At 39.9% G+C, this 26,697-nt stretch overlaps 1 protein-coding gene across 1 annotated transcript in view; it reads left to right on the top strand.

Moving 5' to 3' along the window:
* Nucleotides 1-5,589: 5,589 nt before the first annotated feature.
* npffr2a (neuropeptide FF receptor 2a) overlaps nucleotides 5,590-26,697 on the top strand; it is a 55,149-nt gene continuing 34,041 nt past the window's right edge. Inside the window, exons 1-3 of the mRNA XM_047380693.1 lie at nucleotides 5,590-5,709; nucleotides 5,823-5,849; nucleotides 24,783-25,117. Coding sequence (XP_047236649.1) covers nucleotides 5,597-5,709; nucleotides 5,823-5,849; nucleotides 24,783-25,117 — 475 coding nt within the window. The 5' untranslated portion in view covers nucleotides 5,590-5,596. The remainder of the gene's footprint in view (nucleotides 5,710-5,822; nucleotides 5,850-24,782; nucleotides 25,118-26,697) is intronic.

Below are 26,697 nucleotides of genomic sequence, written 5' to 3'. Positions count from 1 at the left end.
TTGCCGGAGATGTCACTGTTTAATCGACCGTTTCTGCCGAAACGTGTGGAACTTGAACCTTATTTTGACTGACACATCACTTTTTGCACACAATGAAACACCAAACGCTCTCTCTTTATCTATGTGAATATTTATTAATTTCCACCTACTCAACATGCAAAATTCTACAAACACAGGGGTAACACATCTAAATAAGCAAAATCAACAAACGGTAGTGGGTATGTATTGAGTCAACCAGCAGTTTATGGCACTACAGATGAAGGGAGAGGATATGAAAGGGGGGTGTGGTGATGATTGGTGGGGGTTGGAGTGCAGCCTAGAGTGTCTTTTATGATCTTCTGATCATAAAACCTCCCCCTTTACTCCTGACCACAAAGGATTGATAACTTTTGGCGGCAAGTTAGCACAGTGAGATTGAAGACAAAGGTAAAATGGAGAATTTTACCATGAGGTCGTTTTAACAGTCCAGTTTTGCAACGCACCCGCGTTCAGATAGTAAACACAGACAGCTCTGGGGAACACGGCGGATCCCGATATTACATAACACATCAAAGTTTCAACAAGCAAGGTTACATGCACATATTATTCAGAACACATGAGATCCTAACCAGCGATTCTGATCGCTTCTACAACCTCTGACCCTGCCCAGGCCTTCTAATAAAGAAATAAAAAAAAAGAAATGGGTTTTATTTGTGTCGTCTTCTTCCGAGTGAGGGAATTTGAGCGAGGAAGCGTGGGGTTGAGTTAATTGTGCGTCCATAATTAACTTCAGGGGAACGGTCAGTCTTTGTCCTTCGGTTTTCTTGACAAAAAGGAAAAATATGATCTGACCATCAAAGTCGACTTGAAAATGAAACACGGTAGCGGTTCGTCTCTCCGAAACTCCGTGTCTCCAGTTACGTGTTAACTCACGTCTTCGATCGGCAAAATTGAAACCTGCGGCCTTCTTAGTCCACAGACTTCAGTTATGAATAGTTCGTTGTCCAACGAGAGAGAATGAATGAAACTCTTCACAGAGTTCTTCTCTTAAAGTGACGCTCTTCAATCACCAGATCGTTTCCAGCGGAAGGCGGCTTTTCAAACATGAGCGCCTCCTATATAGCATCCTGTGACATCAGACTGGGGACGCCCAGTCATATCAGTCGCAATGCTCGATGGGATATGTAGGAGCGGGCTGTCCTGGGTACAAAATGGCCGATGCCATTGGAGGGGCACAGTGACGTCCAACAACGTGCAGATAATCCAATACTCAGCAAACAAGTGGTCCAACACGTGCTCAGTTTTGTGATCTGTGTTTGTGTGTTTTTAAAGTTAAGACAAACTTCATTTAAAGGGTGATTTTAAACACAGAAGATTGATCATAAAGCGCCGTCCGCGTTTATGCATTTTAACCCTTTTATTAACCCTGGTATTTTAAAGGTGTGTGTTTGATTCTGGTGCTAAGCTATGAGCTTCTTTTGTTAGCTTTAACTGCTAACAGCTAAGAACACTTGCTTGCATATGTAAGCCCATTTCTCCAGAAAGATTTGATTCTTTTCCAAAATATTTCCCAAAATATTTTACTATTTCCTTAATAATATTTCTATAAATATTATTTTAATAAATAAAGGCAGCTAATGAGACACCGTTGAGAATTCATCCAGAAGGTTGGTTTTATTCAGCAAATCATTCTTTTAAACATTATTTTAATAAAATACTATTTTATCTGATCTTGCGTTGTGAAGGGTTGTCTAAATGTTTGCTGATTGCTGCCTAAGTTGGTTCCAAGACTAACTTAACTTCACTTCCAGATTCTTCAAGATAATCCTTGGTTCTCAAACATAAACATTGAATGGTAATGTTGCATCACTCTTTTGGTCATGGTTTCAACCATCTTTAATCAACTTGTTTATATTGTACATAGCCCATTAGTCTTCCTTATTCTTTAATTCTGCTTGGTAGTTAGTTGGATTGTTTTAGCATAGTAAAGAGTTTGTTGATTGAAATATGTTTGACTTTGAGTTGACTTATTTTTGTTAAAACATTCTTGTATTTTAAGAAATTGTGTGAATTCATTCCATGTGTGTGCCGAGTTTATGCTGTTCAATAACGTCAGAGCTCATCTCACACCTTTCTATTTTGTCCTAATACCGTCGCCTTACTGGGCTGGTATTCATAGGACAACCCTTAACAGACCAAAATATTATTTGATAAAATATTAAAGTATTAATATTAAATATTAAATAATATATTCAGATTGGTAGTCACAACAACATCCATTCCTTGGAAAGGGGGTTCTTTTATACAGACAGTGGCATCATGGGAAGTACCCCTTTCCCTGGCTGTACCGGAAGTAGATTAATGCAATTTGTTTTGAAAGTTCCAGAAAAGTCTGTAATGGACTTCATGTTGTAACCATGGCTGTGGTCTGTAGAATATAAACTATCTATGTGTGTAATATAAACTATCGATGTGTGTAACTGGAATGTGTGGAAATAGGGGGGTCAAGCTTAGGGAGTGAAGCATAGAAGGGGCCTAGGGGAGTGAAAACTTAGGGGAGTGAGAAGCATAGAGAGTGCAAGGTCATAAATTAGAAGAGGACAGGGAAGGCCAGAGACAGGGGAGGATGAGTTGCATGTTACAATCAGAAGTATTCCTTATTTGGACTGTTATGTTTTGTTATACATGTGTGACATGATATATGTATATGTTGAACACACCCTTGAGACTGAATAAAACGAGCTGAAAGCAAGAGTTGATTAGAGTTGGGTTTGCAGCTGCTTGGCTCTCCATCTCTCACTCTGCAGAGGCGAACATAAGTAGATTGTACTTGTGTTTATTTCGCTCTTTGAAACCTGTACCCAAATCAACGGACCCGGGGTAGCAGAGACGGCTTCAACAGGTCCCAACATCTGTGAAATCAAACTGTCCTCTTAGGAAGCAACACTGATTGACAATCAATTTCACATGCTGTTGTTCAAATGGAATAGACAACAGGGGGAAATCTTTGGTGATTAGCAAGACACACTCAATAAAGGAGTGGTTCTGCAGGTGGGGACCACAGACCACTTCTCAGTACCTATGCTTTCTGGCAGATGTTTTGGTCACTTTTGAATGTTGGTGGTGCTTTCACACTCGTGGTAGCATGAGACGGACTCTACAACCCACACAAGTGGCTCAGGTAGTGCAGCTCATCCAGGATGGCACATCAATGTGAGCTGTGGCAAGAAGGTTCGCTGTTTCTGTCAGCATAGTGTCCAGAGCCTGGAGGCGCTACCAGGAGACAGGCCAGTACACCAGGAGACATGGAGGAGGCCGTAGGAGGGCAACAAGTCAGCAGCAGGACCGCTACCTCCTCCTTTGTGCAAGGAAGAACAGGAGGAGCACTGCCAGAGCCCTGCAAAATGACCTCCAGCAGGCCACAAATGTGCATGTGTCTGCACAAACGGTTAGAAACAGACTCCATGAGAATGGTATGAGGGCCTCACGTCCACAAATGGGGGTTGTGCTCACAGCCCAACACCATGCAGGATGCTTGGCATTTGCCAGAGAACACCAGGATTGGCAAATTTGCCACTGGCATCCTGTGCTCTTCACAGATGAAAGCAGGTTCACACTGAGCACATGTGACAGACGTGACAGAGCCTGGAGACACCGTGGAGAGCGATCTGCTGCCTGCAACATCCTTCAGCATGACCGGTTTGGCAGTGGGTCAGAAATGGTGTGGGGTGGCATTTCTTTGGAGGGCCACACGGCCCTCCATGTGCTCACCAGAGGTAGCCTGACTGCCATTAGGTACCGAGATGAGATCCTCAGACCCCTTGTGAGACCACATGCTGGTGTGGTTGGCCCTGGGTTCCTCCTAATGCAGGACAATGCTAGACCTCATGTGGCTGGAGTGTGTCAGCAGTTCCTGCAAGATGAAGACATTGAAGCTATGGACCGGCCCGGCCGTTCCTTAGACCTGAATCCGATTGAGCACATCTGGGACATCATGTCTCGCTCCATCCACCAACGTCACGTTGCACCACAGACTGTCCAGGAGTTGGCTGATGCTTTAGTCCAGGTCTGGGAGGAAATCCCTCAGGAGACCATCCGCCGTCTCATCAGGAGCATGTCCAGGCGTTGTAGGGAGGTCATACAGACACATGGAGGCCACACACAATACTGAGCCTCATTTTGACTTGTTTTAAGGACATTACATCAAAGTTGGATCAGCCTCTAGTGTGTTTTTCCACTTTAATTTTGTGTGTGACTCCAAATCCAGGCCTCCATTGGTTAATAAATTTGATTTCCATTGATGATTTTTGTGTGATTTTATTGTCAGCACATTCAACTTTGTACAGAACAAAGTATTCAATGAGAATATTTCATTCATTCAGATCTAGGATGTGTTATTTGAGTGTTCCCTTTATTTGTTTGAGCAGTATATATATATACATACATACATACATATATACATATATACATACCCGTAAGAATAAGTTAAAAATGCACTGTTTATGTCATAGTTTGAACAAGTTGCATTATTTTTACTTGGAATTGAATGTTTTGAAATTAATTTTTAGGATTCAATGTTCCAAAGTACCCCAGAATAATGCTGCTAGGAGTGAAAACTTGCCATGGGATATTCTTCAAAGAGGAGGTCTGTATCTCTTTATATCTTTACAGCCTCCAGCAAGAAAGCAAGCTACTATGAGAAACTGGCAGGTCAGATCTCCGCAACCATTGATGCAATCTTGTCAGTGGGGAAAATATATTTATAATCCATCGCAAATTGGCAGAAAATATGAACTAAAAATACATAAAGAATACTGTTTACAAATATAGTGAACAGCTATTCTGTCACACAAAAACCACACAAACTAATGTAAAACACTGTATCAATTTAGAAAAGAGATATCAGTTTTAATGTAAAAAAAAAATTGCTTGTCGAAAGATATTTACGTCCTTTTCAAAATTCAATTGATAAATCATTATTAACATTACAGCAAACCAATTCTTCCCATAATTCCTGACCAGCTTTTTGCATGTTGCCACTGGTATTGTGAAAAATTATCTTTGGTGACGAGCTCTTTGAGGTTTGAAGGCCTCCTTGTCATCACCATCACTTGATATTTCCTAAATATTCTGCGCTGTTGAAGTACAGTTTTAAACAAAACTGGCTCCGACATGCAATGCCATTTGCAAAACCAACCTTCTGTGCATAATTACTTAAGATGTGTTCGGCTTGTTCTGTTATATATTATCCAGTAATTTTAATGCACTTTACAGTTTAAAGATTGCAATGTTTTGTTACAAATTGATCGGGAATTTTAGGATTACAAAGGGTATAATCTGGGGCATGTGTCCCAGTAAAATGGCACGCCTATAATTTAAGACAAAATTATGTATTTTGAGTGGCGTTGACATGTTTGAGTAAATATGCAGCAGTAAGGAGCTTTGAACTCCAACCTTCACCTCTCACTTTCAGCTTTGACTTTTTAATATCAGACTTGACATTTCAGAGACAGCAGCTGGAAGAGATCAGGAGGGTCATATCATTCAACCATTAGCCCGTTCAACCCCCTCTAATCCCTCCCCTCCGCTCCCGACGTCAGTGTGGAGGCAGCCACGGATGGATGCCACAGTAAATCCCTCACTTTGGGCTCTGAGCGGCAGGCTGCGCGCTGCCCATGCCAGCGACGCACATGAAGCCGGACTAAGACTGAGGCGCACCAAGAAGCGCAGGTTGGCTGTTTCATTACTGAGCTCATCGTTGAAGCTGCTCCTTCGATCTATGATCTATGCCTGATTGAAATAAAATTGTACTCTTTTTACTTTTGCTCCAAACGGATCGCCAGTTGTCAACTTAACTGGACCCAAAGCAGGTAAGACATAATTTAAAGAGTAAAAATAATCTGTTCAGTAAATTACACTGATCTGTCAGTTCAATGAATGTATTCACTTTTTTAACATCTTGGGTTTACGTTGGTTATAGGCTTTCAGGTCATCAAATAAACGACTTCTTGCGACTAATTGTCTTCCATTCACCGCCTCAGTTCACAGTCAGTACTTGTTTACAGACACCTCTTTGTGCAGCGGGGATCAAGCGCAATTAGATGAGCGAGGTTCCCATGCAAGGAGAATGAGGGCGCATGAAAAGCGCAGCGGCAAATGGGAAAAACTGTTGTTCGCTTAATGTTGGCACAACATGTTGTTTTCTACGATATTCAGGGCAGAAGGGCCATCCCAGAACAATTCTAACTGATGATAAAGTATATTAAACAAGGGTCAACCTAATTACAGGTAACCCATTGTTTCTGTTGCAAAATCTTTTTTTTTGCTTGAATATTTCCTCATAGTTCTCATGCATGCGTTTTAGTCCGCAAACCATCAACAAGCACACTTATTTGTGCCTTTATTTTAATAATTTCGAGAAATGCAATCATACCAGTACAACTAAAACGTTCATGACTTGTAGAGTTTAATTGCATAAAAACAACACTGAAAAGGTCGTGTGATATTCAGTTTTCTGCAACACAAACAGATATAGTTCACATCTACATTCAACATCCAGTCCCAGTTATAATACAGTGCAGCCAAAATCGGTTTACAATGCTAATCAGTAAAGATGTATCCACTGAGTTTGATACTTTGTTTTATTTAGGACATCTGAAAAGTGTTTAAGCTCCCCAGAGGTTCCTGCAACCAGTCTAATCTGCAGCTGCAGATCTAAAGGGATACATCCATTTTAGAAAGACTCAGAGTCTGATTATATTATAAGTTGTTTGTTGTATTATCTTTATAAAAATATCTCAGCACTGTCTGGTCTGTTCTATAAAGCCACCTCCAACCTCAGCCACTCCTTTTTGTCTCACTGGTTTTATGTTGTATTCCTGTGGGTTAACTAGGTTGCAGTAATGTAATGAGCTCATAAAGAAAAGCCAGTTGCTGACAGCTGTTGCCATTACTTTCATTTATGTAGCTCAGAAGGGAAACCTGTGGGGGGGCACCAGGGCTGGCTTCCTGGTAAATTAGCTTTATGACTGCTAGTGAGTGGGTCCTTTTTGTTTTCATTCGTGGGAAAATTTTCAGGGCAAAGGAAGAACATTTTTTATTTTTTGCAAAAAAAGTAATGGTAATTTGAAAAAAATATATACATTTTAGGTGATGCTGTAACTACAGGTCCTTCTCACAATATTAGCATATTGTGATAAAGTTCATTATTTTCCATAATGTAATGATGAAAATTTAACATTCATATATTTTAGATTCATTGCACACTAACTGAAATATTTCAGGTCTTTTATTGTCTTAATACGGATGATTTTGGCATACAGCTCATGAAAACCCAAAATTCCTATCTCACAAAATTAGCATATTTCATCCGACCAATAAAAGAAAAGTGTTTTTAATACAAAAACGTCAACCTTCAAATAATCATGTACAGTTATGCACTCAATACTTGGTCGGGAATCCTTTGGCAGAAATGACTGCTTCAATGCGGCGTGGCATGGAGGCAATCAGCCTGTGGCACTGCTGAGGTCTTATGGAGGCCCAGGATGCTTCGATAGCGGCCTTTAGCTCATCCAGAGTGTTGGGTCTTGAGTCTCTCAACGTTCTCTTCACAATATCCCACAGATTCTCTATGGGGTTCAGGTCAGGAGAGTTGGCAGGCCAATTGAGCACAGTGATACCATGGTCAGTAAACCATTTACCAGTGGTTTTGGCACTGTGAGCAGGTGCCAGGTCATGCTGAAAAATGAAATCTTCATCTCCTTAAAGCTTTTCAGCAGATGGAAGCATGAAGTGCTCCAAAATCTCCTGATAGCTAGCTGCATTGACCCTGCCCTTGATAAAACACAGTGGACCAACACCAGCAGCTGACACGGCACCCCAGACCATCACTGACTGTGGGTACTTGACACTGGACTTCTGGCATTTTGGCATTTCCTTCTCCCCAGTCTTCCTCCAGACTCTGGCACCTTGATTTCCAAATGACATGCAGAATTTGCTTTCATCCGAAAAAAGTACTTTGGACCACTGAGCAACAGTCCAGTGCTGCTTCTCTGTAGCCCAGGTCAGGCGCTTCTGCTGCTGTTTCTGGTTCAAAAGTGGCTTGACCTGGGGAATGCGGCACCTGTAACCCATTTCCTGCACACGCCTGTGCACGGTGGCTCTGGATGTTTCTACTCCAGACTCAGTCCACTGCTTCCGCAGGTCCCCCAAGGTCTGGAATCGGCCCTTCTCCACAATCTTCCTCAGGGTCACCTCTTCTCGTTGTGCAGCGTTTTCTGCCACACTTTTTCCTTCCCACAGACTTCCCACTGAGGTGCCTTGATACAGCTCTCTGGGAACAACCTATTCATTCAGAAATTTCTTTCTGTGTCTTACCCTCTTGCTTGAGGGTGTCAATAGTGGCCTTCTGGACAGCAGTCAGGTCGGCAGTCTTACCCATGATTGGGGTTTTGAGTGATGAACCAGGCTGGGAGTTTTAAAGGCCTCAGGAATCTTTTGCAGGTGTTTAGAGTTAACTCGTTGATTCAGATGATTAGGTTCATAGCTCGTTTAGAGACCCTTTTAATGATATGCTAATTTTGTGAGATAGGAATTTTGGGTTTTCATGAGCTGTATGCCAAAATCATCCGTATTAAGACAATAAAATACCTGAAATATTTCAGTTAGTGTGCAATGAATCTAAAATATATAAATGTTAAATTTTCAGCATGACATTATGGAAAATAATGAACTTTATCACAATATGCAAATATTTTGAGAAGGACCTGTACATGTAATTGTCCTTTTTGGGTTTAATGCCAGCCCACATTTTCACTCCACCATTTCGGTGCTGCTGATAAGACTGAATGAGAACAACTGATCTTATCGTTTCAGCAGCAGAACGTGTAAACAAGCTGTCACCGAACTGCATTTATACAGCTGTCATTTGTATGACCAGGGTCAGAACATGGAGTCGTTATGTGTTTCAGATTTGATGAAAGTCTAACAAATAGCCATGATTAACATCTAGTGCTTAGATTTGTTAAAATCAAACAAAAAAAAGGCGAACAAAGTGTATCTGAACAGAGAAGGAATGTCTGCAGAATATTTTAAGTTTCCCAGCTGTGTTTTAGAATATTGAGCTGCAAATGAATATTTAGAAGATTTTTTTGTTTACATTAATTTCAACAGCTCTGATCACCATAAATTCATTTTAAATGTAGAAAATCATTATCAATGTTTCAAACTGAATTGTGTCCCCAAAAGGGAATTGAAATTGGTGCAACAGTTATTAAAATAGTTGTATAACTGAAATGAAGCATAATTTAAATAATCTAAAAAGGAAACAATGGTGGGTATAGAACCATTTTATGAGTTGTTAATACAGCAGATAAAATAAGATGAAGATTTAGATTTGTTCTGCCAGTCTAGAATGTCTTCCATCCGGTCTTGTCATTTTTTTCCTTATCTCCATCCATTTTATTTCAATTTCCCATTCCCTATCAGGCTGATTTCAGCAATAAACTTTCTTTTTCAGATCTAGTTTTGCTCCTACCTACCTTCCACATCCAAAGCACCCCCTGGTCACCTTATCTAGGATTTCGGGTGTCATTCCAGACATTTATTGGTATTTTCATTATGAGAACAGCCCTCCAACTTCCCATAAGATCAAGATGAAGACAAAACTATTGGTACTCTTCCTAAATATGTACAAAAAACATAAATGTTCTTCTCATATAAAAGTTCATGAGACTTAGAGGGTTCTTTGACAATTCCTCTTTCTAGGCAAAATCCTTGCTTCTCTCCTATACTCTTTTCCCTTCAGCTGACAGAGTTTCTGTAGGATTTAGCTCTGGGGACATAGATTGCCATAGAAGAAAGTTCTACATTGATTTGGCCAGATATTTAAGATCATGATCCTGCCAAAAGACCCAGTGATGAACCAATTTTAATTTTCTGGCAGCAGCCGCCATAAATGTATTGACAGTTTCCTGGTTTTTCAAGGAGTCAATGATGTCATGTACGTCAGTGAGTCTACCAGGGCTGTTAGAAGTAAAACAGACCCACAGTATAACCAGTCCTTTACTATACCTATCAGTAGGCATGACCAACATCATTTTCAGACCAACCCTGACTGTTTTTTTGCCCGAATAAAACCCATAGTTCCAGTTAGAGTTCCAGCTTAGTTTAGAAAACTCCCTATGTTTATATTTGTGATGGAAGGACATAATGACTTTTTCCTGGGATCACTACCAAACAATGGTGTAGATAGTTATGAAAAGTTGATGATTTTGAAATGCAGTTCTATAACAGATACCTTTGGAGACTGGTTCACCTTTACCCTATGACTGCCTTTGCAATGATGGCAAGATAAATCTGAACCTTGCTTAACCTAGTTGCCAGTGGCTAAGAGAAATTCGCTTTTGCATCACATCATATTGATACCCCAGAGAAACAGACATTTAAGAATTACTAATTAGAAGGTCTTATGAATTTGGATCAACTTAAAGAAGTAAAGAAGTAGAGACAACTGTGGCTCAGTGGGAAGAGTCGATGTGCCCCTGGGCACTAAACCCCAAGAGGCCTACCGATCTGTGTTTTAGTGTGACAGGGTGAATTTAGATCTAGTAAAGCTCTCTGAGTGGTTGGTATGACTGGAAAAGTGCTGTATAAATTAGGTACATTTAAAGATAAAACAATTCAATTTATTTTACGTGGATTATTAAAGGTACCAGTAATTGTGCCACAAAAAAAACAGTATTTATTTCCTGTAGAATAAATCGACTCAAGGTTGGATTTATCAACCTTCTCCAGTGTGAGATCATGCTGCTACAATAAAAAAATGAATTTTTCTTAATTTTACACTTTTCATCAAGGGTGCCAATAAATGTGTCCAGTGCAGTCCAAGTGTTAAAACTATCATCATAAATCCTACTCATGGAAAATCTAGATTAATGTGAACATGCTCCAGAAGGTAAAATATCAGTAAGAACACAAGAAAGAAAAGCAATGTGCTCTCTGCTGCTTCAAACGGCAGCCAGTAGATGCCGCAATTCTAGAGCATGTTAGGCAGGACTATGCCAGTGTAGTTTTATAAGGTTTATGTTGTGTTAATCTAATATTGATATTTCCCAAAATAAATAAAACACACTTAAGCTGTTAGAAGCAGAGTCATGATATCATCTTTTATGTAACCAAATTTAATAAAGTAAACATGTAGGAAAATATGATGCTGATTTTCTCTAAGAAGAAATGTGAGATCTGTTTTCAGCACCATGTCAAAAATCTTATACTACAGCATGTCATTTATCACACGCTAAAGAGTGAGGTGCTCTGGGGCTTCCACGAATCTAAGAAAACGAATCTCAGGCTTGCAGCCTTGCAGTATCTTAATATAACATGAGTTATTTTCATGGGTTCTTTTATATGCGAGCTATTTTTTTGCTTCTACTGGTGCCAAAGTGATGGAAAAGCACCTGTTTACTCGTATACACTAGGTGCACATTCGTTGACAGAACCAGCCTAAAATGGTCCATTTTAGGCTGCAACTAGGTCCAAACTAACTAAATGTTCCTTCAAAAACAGACAGTTATTCAGTACAGTCCCAAGTATAGGACATCTCACAATGAGCAGATTAACAGACTTGTCAAACATCAGACCTGGCTCCATCTTTAAAATGCATTTTTTCTCCAGCTTGTAATCTATTTATGTTTATCCATTATTGTTGCACTTAGTTCTATTTTAGTGATCCACCTCATGCAGATGTGGAGGGCAGCATACTACAGGTCCTTCTCAAAATGTTAGCATATTGTGATAAAGTTCATTATTTTCCATAATGTCATGATGAAAATTTAACATTCATATATTTTAGATTCATTGCACACTAACTGAAATATTTCAGGTCTTTTATTGTCTTAATACGGATGATTTTGGCATACAGCTCATGAAAACCCAAAATTCCTATCTCACAAAATTAGCATATCATTAAAAGGGTCTCTAAACGAGCTATGAACCTAATCATCTGAATCAACGAGTTAACTCTAAACACCTGCAAAAGATTCCTGAGGCCTTTAAAACTCCCAGCCTGGTTCATCACTCAAAACCCCAATCATGGGTAAGACTGCCGACCTGACTGCTGTCCAGAAGGCCACTATTGACACCCTCAAGCAAGAGGGTAAGACACAGAAAGAAATTTCTGAACAAATAGGCTGTTCCCAGAGTGCTGTATCAAGGCACCTCAGTAGGAAGTCTGTGGGAAGGAAAAAGTGTGGCAGAAAACGCTGCACAACGAGAAGAGCGGACCCTGAGGAAGATTGTGGAGAAGGGCCGATTCCAGACCTTGGGGGACCTGCGGAAGCAGTGGACTGAGTCTGGAGTAGAAACATCCAGAGCCACCGTGCACAGGCGTGTGCAGGAAATGGGCTACAGGTGCCGTATTCCCCAGGTCAAGCCACTTTTGAACCAGAAACAGCAGCAGAAGCGCCTGACCTGGGCTACAGAGAAGCAGCACTGGACTGTTGCTCAGTGCTCCAAAGTACTTTTTTCGGATGAAAGCAAATTCTGCATGTCATTCAGAAATCAAGGTGCCAGAGTCTGGAGGAAGACTGGGGAGAAGGAAATGCCAAAATGCCAGAAGTCCAGTGTCAAGTACTCACAGTCAGTGATGGTCTGGGGTGCCGTGTCAGCTGCTGGTGTTGGTCCACTGTGTTTTATCAAGGGCAGGGTCAATGCAGCTACCTATCAGGAGATTTTGGAGCACTTCATGCTTCCATCTGCTGAAAAGCTTTATGGAGATGAAGATTTCATTTTTCAGCACGACCTGGCACCAGCTCACAGTGCCAAAACTACTGGTAAATGGTTTACTGACCATGGTATCACTGTGCTCAATTGGCCTGCCAACTCTCCTGACCTGAACCCCATAGAGAATCTGTGGGATATTGTGAAGAGAACGTTGAGAGACTCAAGACCCAACACTCTGGATGAGCTAAAGGCCGCTATCGAAGCATCCTGGGCCTCCATAAGACCTCAGCGGTGCCACAGGCTGATTGCCTCCATGCCACGCCGCATTGAAGCAGTCATTTCTGCAAAAGGATTCCCGACCAAGTATTGAGTGCATAACTGTACATGATTATTTGAAGGTTGACGTTTTTTTGTATTAAAAACACTTTTCTTTTATTGGTCGGATGAAATATGCTAATTCTGTGAGATAGGAATTTTGGGTTTTCATGAGCTGTATGCCACAATCATCCGTATTAAGACAATAAAAGACCTGAAATATTTCAGTTAGTGTGCAATGAATCTAAAATATATGAATGTTAAATTTTCATCATTACATTATTTAAAATAATGAACTTTATCACAATATGCTAATATTTTGAGAAGGACCTGTATATGGTGTGATATAATCCATCTCTTTCAGTGACAATAGGCCAGGCTCAGAAATCAGGTGATGAAGAGTGAAAGGAAGCCGGGATGTGAGCTCCAGACTGCAGTTGCTGTACCTGTTTTACTGTGGAAAGATGAGCTTGATTATTAGCCAGTGACGTTGGTGGATTGTAGGCTGGTAATGGCTCTTAACAATCTGTTCATGTTAGCTGTAGTTTGACAATAATGACCAAAGGAATTTCTGTCCATTTGAACACTATCATTTGGATAATTTCAAAACCACATAAATGTAAATAGCTCCAACTTATCTCCATTCTCTTGCTAGCAGGAACATTACAAGTAAACTTCTGGTTCTGAATTTCAAAATAAAAGCCCTTCCTGTTCCATTCATCCAGTTCAATACTCATTTATTTTCCACAATTAAACTTGCATTGTTCATTGGGTTTGAATTTATACCTTAAACCTGAATTTCTTTACTATTTAGAATTCAGAACAAAATTTGTATTTTTAAATCTGGATGTCATCTTTGACAGCTCTTTGTCTTTGACGTTTAAGAAACATTTCTAAGCTGAGATCATTCATGTCACAGAATGATCTAGGGACGATTGTTCATGTTTATTTCCCCTTGTTTAGACTACTGTAACAGTCTTTTTACTTGTTTAAACAAAACCTCTTTGGCTGGCCTTCAGTCTGCAGAATGCTGCAACGAGGCTGTTAGCAAACACCAACAGAAAAGGACACATAACTTCTGTCCTGGCCTTCCTGAACTGTCTCCCTGTGAACTTGGGGAATAATTTAAAAATTTTCATTTTAACCTTTAGGGCACTTAATGGCCAGGCCATCAAAATAAATATTGGACCTTTTTGAACCTATATCTCCATCTAGGTCTCTGAGGTCTTTGAGTCTATTGTTGTTGGTGCTACCACAAACCAGTTTCAAAACCTGTGGAGATGGAGCTTTTCAGGTAGTGGCTTGTGGTAGAAACATAAATAAGCATTTCCATTTTCACCAGTAAACGTGTAAACAGGACCTTAGTCATTACAAATACAAAAAAGCACTTTGATTCATTCAGAAATTCAACATTACCGGGTTTTAATCTCTTTCTTATATAACTATAAGTGCCTATTTATTTTTCCGATAGGGTAAATATTACTTTTGATCAATTTTTAAAATAGAGTACACCAGTCTTTAGCAGTATCTAAATCTTCAACTTGTATGTTTGAGGTTGCTGTTATTAAACCATTGTTTCATAAGTCTGCCTTTAAGAAATATAAAATAAGAAACAGACATTTGTCTGAGAGTTTTCAGCTTGTTCATGTTAATGATAAATCTTCACACTTCTTGTTAAATCCAAACTAAAAGGGAAAATTCTCTTCATGTATAAAGAGCTAAATAATCAAGCTCCGTCATACATCTGATTGATCTGATTGTTCCATATGTTCATAACATAGCACCTTGCTCTCAGACTGCAGGTTTTACCGATGGTTCCTATAGAGTTTTTAAAAGTAGAACGGGAGGTAGATCTTTTAGTTATCAGTTTCCTCTCCTGTGGAACCATTTATCAGTTCCTATTAATGAGGAGGCCACCCTGTCTACTTCTAAAACTAGTCTTGAAACTTTCCTTTTTCATAAAGCTTATAGTTAGAGTGCCTTAGATCACGCTGAGCTACCTTTGTAGTTATGTTTCTATAGGCTAAGGCTGCTGGTCGACATAATAACCCATATTCCTACCATTGCAACTTTGTCCTACTACTCTCCAAATATGCATTATCTACAATTATTGCTGCCTTAACTTTATGATCTCTCTGCGTAGAAGTTACATCTGGCCCAGTATTTCTGTTTGCCTGTGTCACCTTACTAGAGGGGCTATATGCTAAGCCAATGCTGCCAGTACCTTCATGTTTTCTTGTATAGATGATACAGTTGACCAGGGTCTTTATGTGGGTAAAACTGTCTCTCTTCTAGACATAGAAACTGAAGGAGCTTTTACTGTGACTAACTCTGTTTTGTACTACTTTTATGTATTTCATAGATTTTACCACCGGCCCAGAGCTTGTCTGTTTTGCTGCATTTGTTTTGTAAATGAAGCCACTAAAGGAGCTATTGCTGCCGTTAACGCTTTACCTTTTCTTTAACATAAAAAAAAGTTGTGGATTAGTGTTTCTTTGTTGTTGTTTGCATGTTCTGTCTTCTCAAAACCTCAGTCGGTTGCAGCAGATGGCTGCTCACATTGAGCCTGTTTCTGCCGAAGGTTTCTTTCTGTTGGACAAGAAGTGGGCTTGTTGTCTACGCTGTCACCACATGCAGGCTCAGTACAAAGGATTGCTGCAAAGTTAACGACGCAGTGCAATTAACTGTCCACTCTCTCTACATAATAATTCTGGAAGACGGATTACTGCAATGTCAGTCAGTGGGTGCAATCAGCTGGGTTTCCTTAGAAACCTTTTTACTAATTGGCATAATAAACTGAACTGGACTGAACTGTTTTATAACTAAGTTTAAATTGGTATGTATGTAACTGAATTTAAATCTGTGTATATGATTGGATTTGCTATTTCAGTGTATAAATTGGATCAGTTTTTCGTTGTCTTATTTTTAAAGTGTCTTAAACTTGTGATACAAAGCTATATAAATAAACTGAAATGAAAAGAATTTTATTCCAGATCAAGCCTATTATATAACACTTTGATATTGTTACCATTTGTTGCCAAAGCAGACAAACATCTATAATTTGCAGCTAATTCATGTGGGGTTGTTAGGTGTGAACAGAGTGTGAGTCTCATTCAGTGTTACATTGTAAAACTGCTCGTTAAACGGAATCAAGGTTTTTAAATGAATGGAAAATATAGCAAAACTCCGTCCATCTGTTATTTTAGCAATTATGTTTCACAGAAAAATCTGACTGTTCATTTATTATATTCTTAGTGTTATTAGTTGACAGAAATGTAAATTAAATATTAAAAAAATGTATTTTCTGCCCCATTTGACTGTTATCAGGAAAATCGCTGACAGAGGAACACATTGGACTCTGTCTGAAGTGCTGGTGAGGAATAGATCTGCTCTAAATATTGTTTGAACCAAACATATCCCTTTTGGTCATGTTGTTTGGGTTTTTTGGATGTAGCTCTTCTCTTGTTTTATTTCGAGGGTCAGTTTTGCTACAAAATAGTCTTTGAAGGGTACCTCTGACTAAAAATAACAAGGTTTAGATTTTGCTCTTGCTTGGTTATCTATAAAAACGCCACACATTCAGTCAAAACAAAAAAACTGGAAGATAATAAGACTTCAGTTTACTGAAGCACATACATGTTTGTACCCCCCTTTGACCAGTGTACATTTAGTCTAATTCTTTCCTAGATCAATACACTGGGAACATTTTTACTATGTCAATAAACTGGCAACAAAGTATAATCTTGCCTAAAGCACCAAAGTGGCTAGAGCCAATTTATGGGGCTGCATGTTCTTACAATGATCTCATGGAAGATATTAATATATGTTAAATGTGTGCAGGACAATCTCCCCTTTGGTGAAAGGTTTCTGTCAAAGTTTCGCAAGCAGCCGCATGCTGACCAAGGTTATGAAACACTGTGTGGACGGCTGGTCAAACCAGAACCATCTACAATGATCAGTCACACACAACTGTTATGAGAGAGCAGACCTGAGTGTTCATAATGGCCTTTTTCAGTGAGACACAGGTTCACATCATAGACAACATACTTCAGAAAATTCATGAAGGGTGGGGTTAAGCCCAGGAAATGAGTCCAGTGGGCAGTGGTCTGGATTAAGGTGTCAGATAAACAAACTAGTGCATTTAGTTTTGTTTAGTTTATTATGTTTTTGTCAGGGACTGCACAAGGCAAGGTGCTTGTTCATGTTTTTGTCCGGCTTATCCCAAATCAGCCAGGAGTTAGAAGTTGGACTTTTAAACGTTTTCCATTCAAAGCAGCTGCGGTCTGGGCCTCATGGCCTGACCACTCCTTTTTCCCAGTTTTATTACTGGAGTTCTTCCACCAAGTTCCCGCCTCACAGTTTTATGAACCCTTTGTTAGAGATTTGGGGCGATCAGCTGTTAGTGGCCAAGGGCTACCTGCTACTGTTCTACCAGCTGATTGCCGCAATTGAGACATCAGCACACCAGGAGGGCTTCTCTTTCCAAGTAAACCCAAATTACGCATTTTGTCCATAAACTGCTGGTTGGATCTTCATAGACACTCAATGCGCATATATTTTCTTTTATTATAATTGTTAGGTAGTCATTTTTATCATTTTTGTGTAGAATAGTGCTTGTTAGTTAGGTGAATGTTTTTGGACCAGAATAGTAATTATATATTAGGGCTATATGGTTTCAATAAATGTTCACATATAAAAAGAGAAGCATTTGTGTTTATTTCATGCAAGAGTGATTTCTCTGTCAAAATAAAACCAAAGTTCCCCCACCGTTTGGTGAAGCATCTGACTAAAAAGTGACATTTAGCATGGTTTTGGTTAATAATTATCAATTATTAATGATAATTAACTAATTGTAATTATTAAGTGCTTCGAGCCCATAATTCAATTCAATTCAATTGAAAGATACTTTATTGATCCCCGAGGGGAAATTAGAATTCCAGTACAACCTATCCAAACATACATCATGACACAAGACAAGGGGGGACGGGTCACCGAGGCTTTGCTGCCCACTCACAGGCGCTGCCCTAATCACCAGTGGAACACCAGAAGACATCTCTGATTTCTATTTGTAAGCAATGATTTCTCGTTAAGAAAATTACATTTTGAATTATGATTTTTAATTATAATTTTTGATAAATATTCATTATTCAGTAATCATAATCCTTACACTCATGTATAAAAATACTTTGTTCATATTTCATATACAATACAAAACACATTTCCTAAAAATTTTAATTGGCCTAAGTTAAGTAATGCTAAATATACAAGGTACAAATAAATCATCAATAAGTAATAAGTAAATAAAAAGTAAACACAGCATTAGGACTTATGAGACAATGTTGGAAGTAACTGTAGAACCTGATTTGTGTTTGGACTGTTTTGATCCTGTGAAGCTTCCTGAGTTATCAGAAATATTAGCTTCATCTAAACCTTCAACTTGTATGTTAGACCCAATCCCAACCAAATTATTTAAGGAAGTGTTCCCTCTGATTTCCAGCCCCATTTTAGATATGATTAATCTATCTTTAGTAAATGGATATGTACCACAGGCTTTTAAGGTAGCTTTAATTAAACTTTTACTTAAGAAACCTTCGCTTGATCGAGATTACTTGAAAAATTACAGACCTATATCCAATCTTCCATTCTTATCTAAAATTCTTGAGAAAATAGTTGCTAATCAAATGTGTGAGCATTTACACAGCAATGACCTGTTTGAAGAGTTTCAGTCAGGTATCAGAGCTCATTATAGCACTGAAACAGCTCTGCTGAAAGTCACTAATGATATTCTCATGGCCTCAGATAATGGACTTGTGTCTGTTCTGGTTCTGTTAGATCTCAGTGCTGCATTTGATACAGTCAAAATCTGCTGGGTTTCCTTGGATAGAAAAACTTTTTATCCAATTTGAATAAAAAGCTAACTCCGACTGCACTGCTCAATTGTTAGGAATAATAGGAATGTATGTACCTGACTGTTGTGAAGTGCCTTGAGACAACATGTGTTGTGAATTGGCGCTATATAAATAAAACTGGATTGAATTGAATTGAAAAAAGGCTGGAATATGCTGTAGGGATCAGGGGAACAGCGCTAGGCTGGTTTAAATCTTATCTGTCTGACAGACTCCAGTTTGTTCATGTAAATGATAAATCATCTTTAAACTCCAGGGTTAATTGTGGAGTACCACAGGGTTCAGTACTTGGGGCAGTTCTCTTTACTATATATATGCTTCCAATAGGTCAAATTATCAGGCAGCATAGGATAAATTTTCTCTGTTACGCTGATGACACCCAGCTTTATTTATCCATAAATCCTGATGAGCCCAACCAGTTAGATAGACTACAAGCATGTCTTGAAGATATAAAAACTGTTTTTCTTCTAAATTCAGACAAGACAGAAGTTGTCGTCTTTGGACTGGAGTCTTTAAAAAAGAAACTGATAAGTCAATCACTTAACCTGGATGGCATTAAATTGACCTCTGATAATAAAGTAAAAAACCTTGGTGTTATTTCTGACCAGGACATGTCATTTAAATCCCATATTAAACAGGTTTCTAGGATTTCCTTCTTTCACCTCCGGAACATTGCCAGAATTAGAAATATCCTGTCCAGGAGTGATGCTGAAAAACTAGTCCATGGATTTGTTACTTCAAGGCTGGACTATTGTAATTCTTTACTATCAGGATGTCCACAAAATGCAGTTAAAAGCCTTCAGCTGATTCAAAATGCTGCAGCAAGAGTTCTGATGAAAATTAAAAAGAGAAATCATATTTCTCCTATTTTATCTTCCCTTCATTGGCTCCCTGTTAAATTTAGAATAGAATTTAAAATTCTCCTCCTTACATATAAAGCCCTTAATGATCTAGCTCCATCATACATCAGAGATCTGATTGTTCCATATATTCCTAACAGGGCACTTCGTTCTCAGACTGCAGGTTTACTGGTGGTTCCTAGAGTCTCTAGAAGTAGAATGGGAGGCAGATCCTTTAGTTATCAGGCTCCTCTCCTGTGGAACCAGCTCCCAGTTTTAGTCCGTGAGGCAGACACCCTGTCTACTTTTAAGGCTAGGCTTAAAACTTTCCTTTTTGATAAAGCTTATAGTTAGAGTGGTTTAGGTTATCAGGGAGGGAGCCTTCCTCTCTCCCTGTTGGATGGAGTAAGGGGGAGTCAGGTTTAGCCTAAACCGGCTCAGTTATGGTTGAGGTGCAAACACACCCTCCATTTCTGCTACCTGTATGACCCCTTCTCTTTTCCAGTGGTTATGGTCAATCTGACAGAGAGAGCTATCCCAATCCTTGTGGTTTTTAGTATAACAATGGCCATCAGTGGGCTCTAGATGGACTGTCTACTTTTAAGGCTAGGCTTAAAACTTTCCTTTTTAATAAAGCTTATAGTTAGTGGCTTAGGTTATCCTGAGCTATCTCTGTAGTTATGCTGCTATAGGCTTAGGCTGCCGGAGGACATAATGACCACTTTCACCCTCTTTGCTACATTCTCACACTACTCTCCAATTTTGCATTATTTGCTGTTATTGCAGCTTTTAACTTTGTTCTGTCTCTTTTCTCTTCCTAGAAGCTACACCTGGCCTGACTCTGTGTCTACCTGTGTCACCTTTCTACAGAGGGGCATCGTCCAAGCTTCTGCTGGCAACAACCTAATGCTCACCCTCTACCGATGATCCACATGGCCCTGTCTTTCAGTGTTTAACCCTCTCTCTCTCCTAGACATGGCAATTGACTGAGCTTTTACTGTGACTAACTCTATGTGCTCTCTTTCAGACTCTAACCTTGAAAACTGGCTCAGAGTTTATCTGTTCTTTCTTTCTAGGTAAAACGACTAAAGGAACTACATCCATTAACATTTACTTTTCCTTCCCATAGAAAGGACTCCTGGATCAGTGCTTCTTTGTTCTCTTTGTGTCTCTGCTTTGTTCTCTCAAACCCCCAGTCGGTCATGGCAGATGGCCGCTCACGCTGAGCCTGGTTCTGCTGGAGGTTTCTTCCTTTTAAAAGGGAGTTTTTCCTCTCCACTGTCGCTACATGCTCATCCAGGAGGAGTGATTGCTACAAGTCTCTGACTCGATGCAATCTGCTGGGTTTCCTTAGATAGAAAAACGTTTTATCCAATTTGAATAAATAACTGAATCAGACTGTACTGTTCAATGGTTACGATCAATTGGAATGTATGTACCTGACTTTTGTGAAGTGCCTTGAGACGACATGTGTTGTGAATTGGCGCTATATAAATAAAACTGAATTGAATTGAATGTTGGCACAATTGATTAGGTGTAATGTGTTTTTTTAGGTTTTGACAAAATGTTTGCAGATCTATAGACGTCTGACTGTCTGGGAGGTGATTACATTGTTTGATGGATTTGAATGAAAAAGCTGATTGTGGAAAGGTAGAATATGTTTTTGGGAGGACGACATTTATCGTAAGACAGGAAACTTGTAGCCAGTTGCTTATTTTAGCCATCGCAACAGACAATTAAGTGGCAACCAGATTTATGTCCCTATCATGCACATAAATGATGGCTTCATCAGCGTACATGATTATATCTACATCTTTGCACACAGCCAGAAGAATATTAATATAAATACTGCACAACAGGGGGCCCAAAATGGACCCTTGTGGGACCCCTGTTGGGCAGGTCTTTATAGAGGACAATATATTATTTGTTCGTACACATTGTACATGTGTATAATATACCCTCTACAGGGTACTCGAGGATTTGTGGGAGTCTGCCCAATCGGTCCACATGTGTTTTGTGGACCAGGAGAAGGCATTCGAACGTGTCCATCGTGGTGCCCTGTGGGGGGTGCTCCAGGAGTATGGAATCGGGGGCCCTTTATTAGGGGCCATCCGGTCTCTGCACAAGCGAAGCAGAAGTTTGGTCTGCATTGCCGGCAGTAAGTTGGACCTGTTCCCGGTGCATGTTGGACTCTGGCAGGGCTGCCCTTTGTCACCGGTCCTGTTCATAACTTATATGGACAGGATTTCTAGGCGCAGCCAAGGGCCGGAGGGGGTGTGGTTTGGAGACCAGTGGATTTCGTCTCTTCTTTTTGCAGATGACGTGGTCCTGCTGGCCCCCTCTAGCCAAGACCTACAGCATGCGCTGGGGTGGTTCGCAGCCAAGTGTGAAGCAGCTGGGAGGAAGATCAGCTCCTCCAAGTCTGAGGCCATGGTTCTCGACTGGAAAAGGGTGGCTTGTCCTCTTCAGGTTGGAGGGGAATTCCTGCCTCAAGTGGAGGAGTTTAAGTATCTCGGGGTCTTGTTCACGAGTGAGGGAAGAATGGAGCGGGAGATCGACAGACGGATCGGCGCAGCTGCCGCAGTAATGGGGGTCCGTTGTGGTGAAGAGAGAGCTGAGCCGAAAAGCGAAGCTCTCCATTTACCAGTCGGTCTACGTTCCTACCCTCACCTATGGCCATGAACTTTGGGTCATGACCAAAAGAACGAGATCCCGGATACAAGCGGCTGAAATGAGCTTCCTCCGTAGGGTTGCCGGGCACTCCCTTAGAGATAGGGTGAGGAGCTAGGCCATCTGGGAGGGGCTCAGAGTAGAGCCGCTGCTCCTCCACACCGAGGTGGCTCGGGCATCTATATCGGATGCCTCCTGGACGCCTTCCTTGGGAGGTGTTCCAGGCACGTCCCACCGGGAAGAGGCCCAGGAGACGGCCCAGGACACGCTGGAGGGACTATGTCTCTCGGCTGGCCTGGGAACACCTAGGGCTCCCCCCGGAGGTGCTGGAGGATGTGTCTGGGGAGAGGAACGTCTGGGCGTTTCTGCTGAGTCTGCTGCCCCCGCGACCCGGTCCCGGATAAAGCGGAAGACGACGAGTACGAGTACATTGTACATGATCTAAAAGGTACAATTTGAACCAATTGTGAACATCACTGGACAAATTATAATGATATAGTTTAGAGAGGAGTACAGTGCGCTTTACAGTGTTGTAGGCTTTTCGCAAGTCCAGGAACACAGCAGCCACTGTCCCTCCTCTGTCCAGACTCACTATAATGCTTTCTGTCAAACAGCAGCAGGCTGTTTCGGTTGGATGATTATTTGGAAAACTGAACTGCATGAATGCGGAGAATACATTGAGGAAAGAACAAACAACAGAAAACTAATGATGTCAACACACCTACCAGAGAGACCCTGGCAAAGAGTCGGTGCAGACTTGCTTACTCTGAAAGACAGATTCTGTTTGCCAGGGGTCAATTATTATTCCAGGTATATGGAAATGGCACAGCGTGATTGTCCATTTTAAGTCAGAGTTTACACTTTATGGCATTCCATAGACTCCATATGACAATTAACAACAGTTCTCTGTTTACTATAGATTATGGATTTGTTCATGTCACCAGCAGTCCTAAATACCGCTAAAGCAATGGGGGTAACTGTACAAACAGTGGAAACACGGCTTAATAAAGCCAGAGACCCTTACTGTTTTAATTATTGTAATTACCACAGGGCACTGCGCATTTTATATTCACTAATTTCTTTGATATTTGAAAAAAAAAAGACTTGTACGACCAGTGCGTGTTAAGTTATATTATTATCAGTTAATAGAATTCTTTAACCCTAAAGCAATCGATACTCAAAAATAAACAATAAAACCAAGAACAGAGCTGCTCTCAATGTTGTTTGGTCATAACATCTCCTCATTTGTCAAGCTGTTTTTTAATGTAGCACCGTGTTCTGAACTGTTGGACTGGATTTGATTTATTAATAAATACAAATTGCATTCAGTCAAAACAAAAAAGCTTTTAGAAAAATAATAAGACTTGTGTTTGCAGAAGGATATGCTTGTTTTTCATAGGTTTGCTTTCACACTCTGGAAAACAAGGTTTGCATTCATTATCCATAACAGGTTCCCACACAAATATTTAGCACAATGGCACATTTACAAAAACACAGCATTCCCCAAGTTCTGACCTTCAAGGCTAAATGCTATGACTTTTGCATAAATCAGCTAAGGTTTGTCTTAATATTTTCTCAGTTTACATTTTCACTTCAGTTTCAAAATCTTTCATTTTGGTTTTCTTTTCAATGTCTGTCTGGTCTTGATTATGAAGCTGTTAAACTTTGATAGTCTGTTGATAAGCTTATTTATTAGAAAAAATTATAAATAATGATAAATTGACTTGTTTGGGTTGTGTGTGCAGATTAGCGACAACTAGTGGCCCAATATTTTGGTTTTCTTGCAAACTAAGGGACAAATATCCAGAGTAATGTAGGTAAAGGCATATGTGACATTCTCTCTGACATGATTTGTTTCCAGTTAATCTAAGGTGATACTGCTCAAACAAGGAGAGAACCGCACAAAAGTGGTCCAAAATCAAAATCCTTAAAAGTTTACAGACAAAAAAAGCTAATTTTAATGAAAAAAAAAAAAAAACAGCTGCTGCAACAACAAAACTAAAATGAAACGGTTATTTTGATTTTGTAATTCTGGCTGAGGGGTTTATAAAAAAGGCCACATAAAATCACTTTCATATGTTACCTTTAAAAAAATAAGAGACCAAATTTAGATGTGTGTTAACTGCAATGTACATGTGTATGCAGGAAGTGCCAAAGGGACTGCTCAATGCTGTCGTGGGAAAACATGTCTATAAATGAATTATTAAATGGCTTAAGCCATTTACAAATGTAGAAAGATTTACAAACACAAAGCGAGATTCCTGCCTTGAAAAAATACTTATTTTATACCTTCTTCATCCTTCAAATTGTGCTTGGATTAATGTGTTTCATGTGTCTGTGTCTCATGTTGCAGATTTAAAATGAATGAAGGACTAGAGAACAACTCCACTCATCTGTATGACAACTGGACGCTTTCTAACTCCTCTGTGGAGTATGTCACACCCAGGAAGAACATCACATATGTAGGATACTACCTGCACCTGCCATCCACCGCAGCCATCTTCATCGTGTCCTACCTGCTAATCTTTGTGGTGTGCATGGTGGGAAATGGAGTGGTGTGTTTTATTGTGCTGAGAAGCAGAAACATGCGGACTGTGACAAACCTGTTCATCCTGAATCTCGCTGTGAGCGACCTTCTGGTGGGGATTTTCTGTATGCCCACAACTCTTCTTGACAACATCATTACAGGTAAGCTGGGTGTGACACAGAAGCTATAAATGGGTAATAGAAATGTAACAATGTGTAAACAAACATTTTTAAAATCAAGCATCACTGCGGGGTGACATGGAAGTGATCAGCCTGTGGCACTGCTGAGGTGTTAAGCAAAGCGAGGTTGCCTTTAATAGAAACATTTTTGACCTTTTTGATTGTATTCTAATTTATTGAGAAGTAACTCTCTCACTATGAATCATAGATTGGCACATTTTAGATGTGAAAACACATTCCCTGGAGACACATTCACATTTTACAAAAACATCAACAAGCAGGTGCAGCATTCTGAATCAAAATGTGCATAACTGCAATACAGAGTAGGCAAAATGTAACACAGGCAGCAGCAGGCACATGAAAAACAAGTGAACACATAACATGTTTGATTGAAATTGCTGGGAGGAAAACATGAAAGCGAATGTTTGCTTGCCTGTTCGGAATTACAATGGGTTTAGGTTCGTAACAAGTGTTGAATCAGGCCAATTCTAGAACAAGGACATAAAATAAAGGTGTGCTTCCAATAAAAGCATGATGCCTTAAGAAGTCCAAAAAAATTATTGAATCCTGTTAAGGAAAGAAGTTGGGTTTTTGAGTCTTGTATTTCTTATGCCTTTTATTCATTTTTGGCAACTTGCATGGTTCTGTTTCAAAGAGGAAATAGTTTCCAGGTTTACACAAATTTTGTTCAAAAGAGCAAAAATGCCTCTTCTGATCTTTTGTGGTTTTTCTCCAAGATAATTTCCATTACAATGTGTGTTGGACTTTGTTATGTTTGGTTAGTTAAGTTTTTTTTAGAGTTCTCTGTGGTTTCTTTTCAATAGCTTCTAGTTTTAGTTTGGATAGTCTGGCCCTTGCTTTTCTGTGTTCTCTTTACTTCCTTTCTTACTGTTTCTGAGTTTCCCAATCTTCTGTTGGTCTTTATTATATCTAGTTGTGTTCTGTTTGTGTACTGCTTATAAGTTTCTGGTGTGTGTTCAGTTCCTGTTCTGCCATTCATTCTCTTTGATTCCCTGTTCTCTGATTGCACTCTCAGCTGCTTCCACTCTGCTCATTCGTTTAAGCTGTTTCTTGTCCTGCTCATCAGTTCTCATCAGTATCCTGCTATAATCTGCCCAGTGTAGTTCTGCCCTCCATCATCTTCCCTCCTTGTTCCTGATATGTTTTTGGATTTATTTGGTTTCATAATCTTCAGGTCATGTTTTTGGATTTTTAGACCTTGGACTTTATTGTTGTCAGGCTCTTTATGTATTATTAGACATCTTTATTTTTTGCTTCATCTCTGCCACCTTTTTGCCTGCCTTTGGGTCCTCCACAAACCTTATATGACAGAATAATCCAGTCAGTATGGGACCCAGCAGCAGGATAGCAGATTACACTCCTGTAATCTCACACTCACTTTTTTTTTTTTTAGAGAGAATGATAAGACTTTTTATAGAGATGAAGCAGCAAAGGTCATTTTTCTGGGGATGCCCCCACTCCTGTCCCGCCGCCTGGGAGCACCCGAGCGGTCTCCTCACTGCCTGAATGCCTCCTGGCTCCATAGACAACCACCAGCTCCT

The sequence above is a fragment of the Girardinichthys multiradiatus genome, chromosome 12, assembly GCF_021462225.1.
Source record: "Girardinichthys multiradiatus isolate DD_20200921_A chromosome 12, DD_fGirMul_XY1, whole genome shotgun sequence".
NCBI classification, from domain to species: domain Eukaryota; kingdom Metazoa; phylum Chordata; class Actinopteri; order Cyprinodontiformes; family Goodeidae; genus Girardinichthys; species Girardinichthys multiradiatus.
This window is presented reverse-complemented; position numbering and strand designations above follow the sequence as displayed.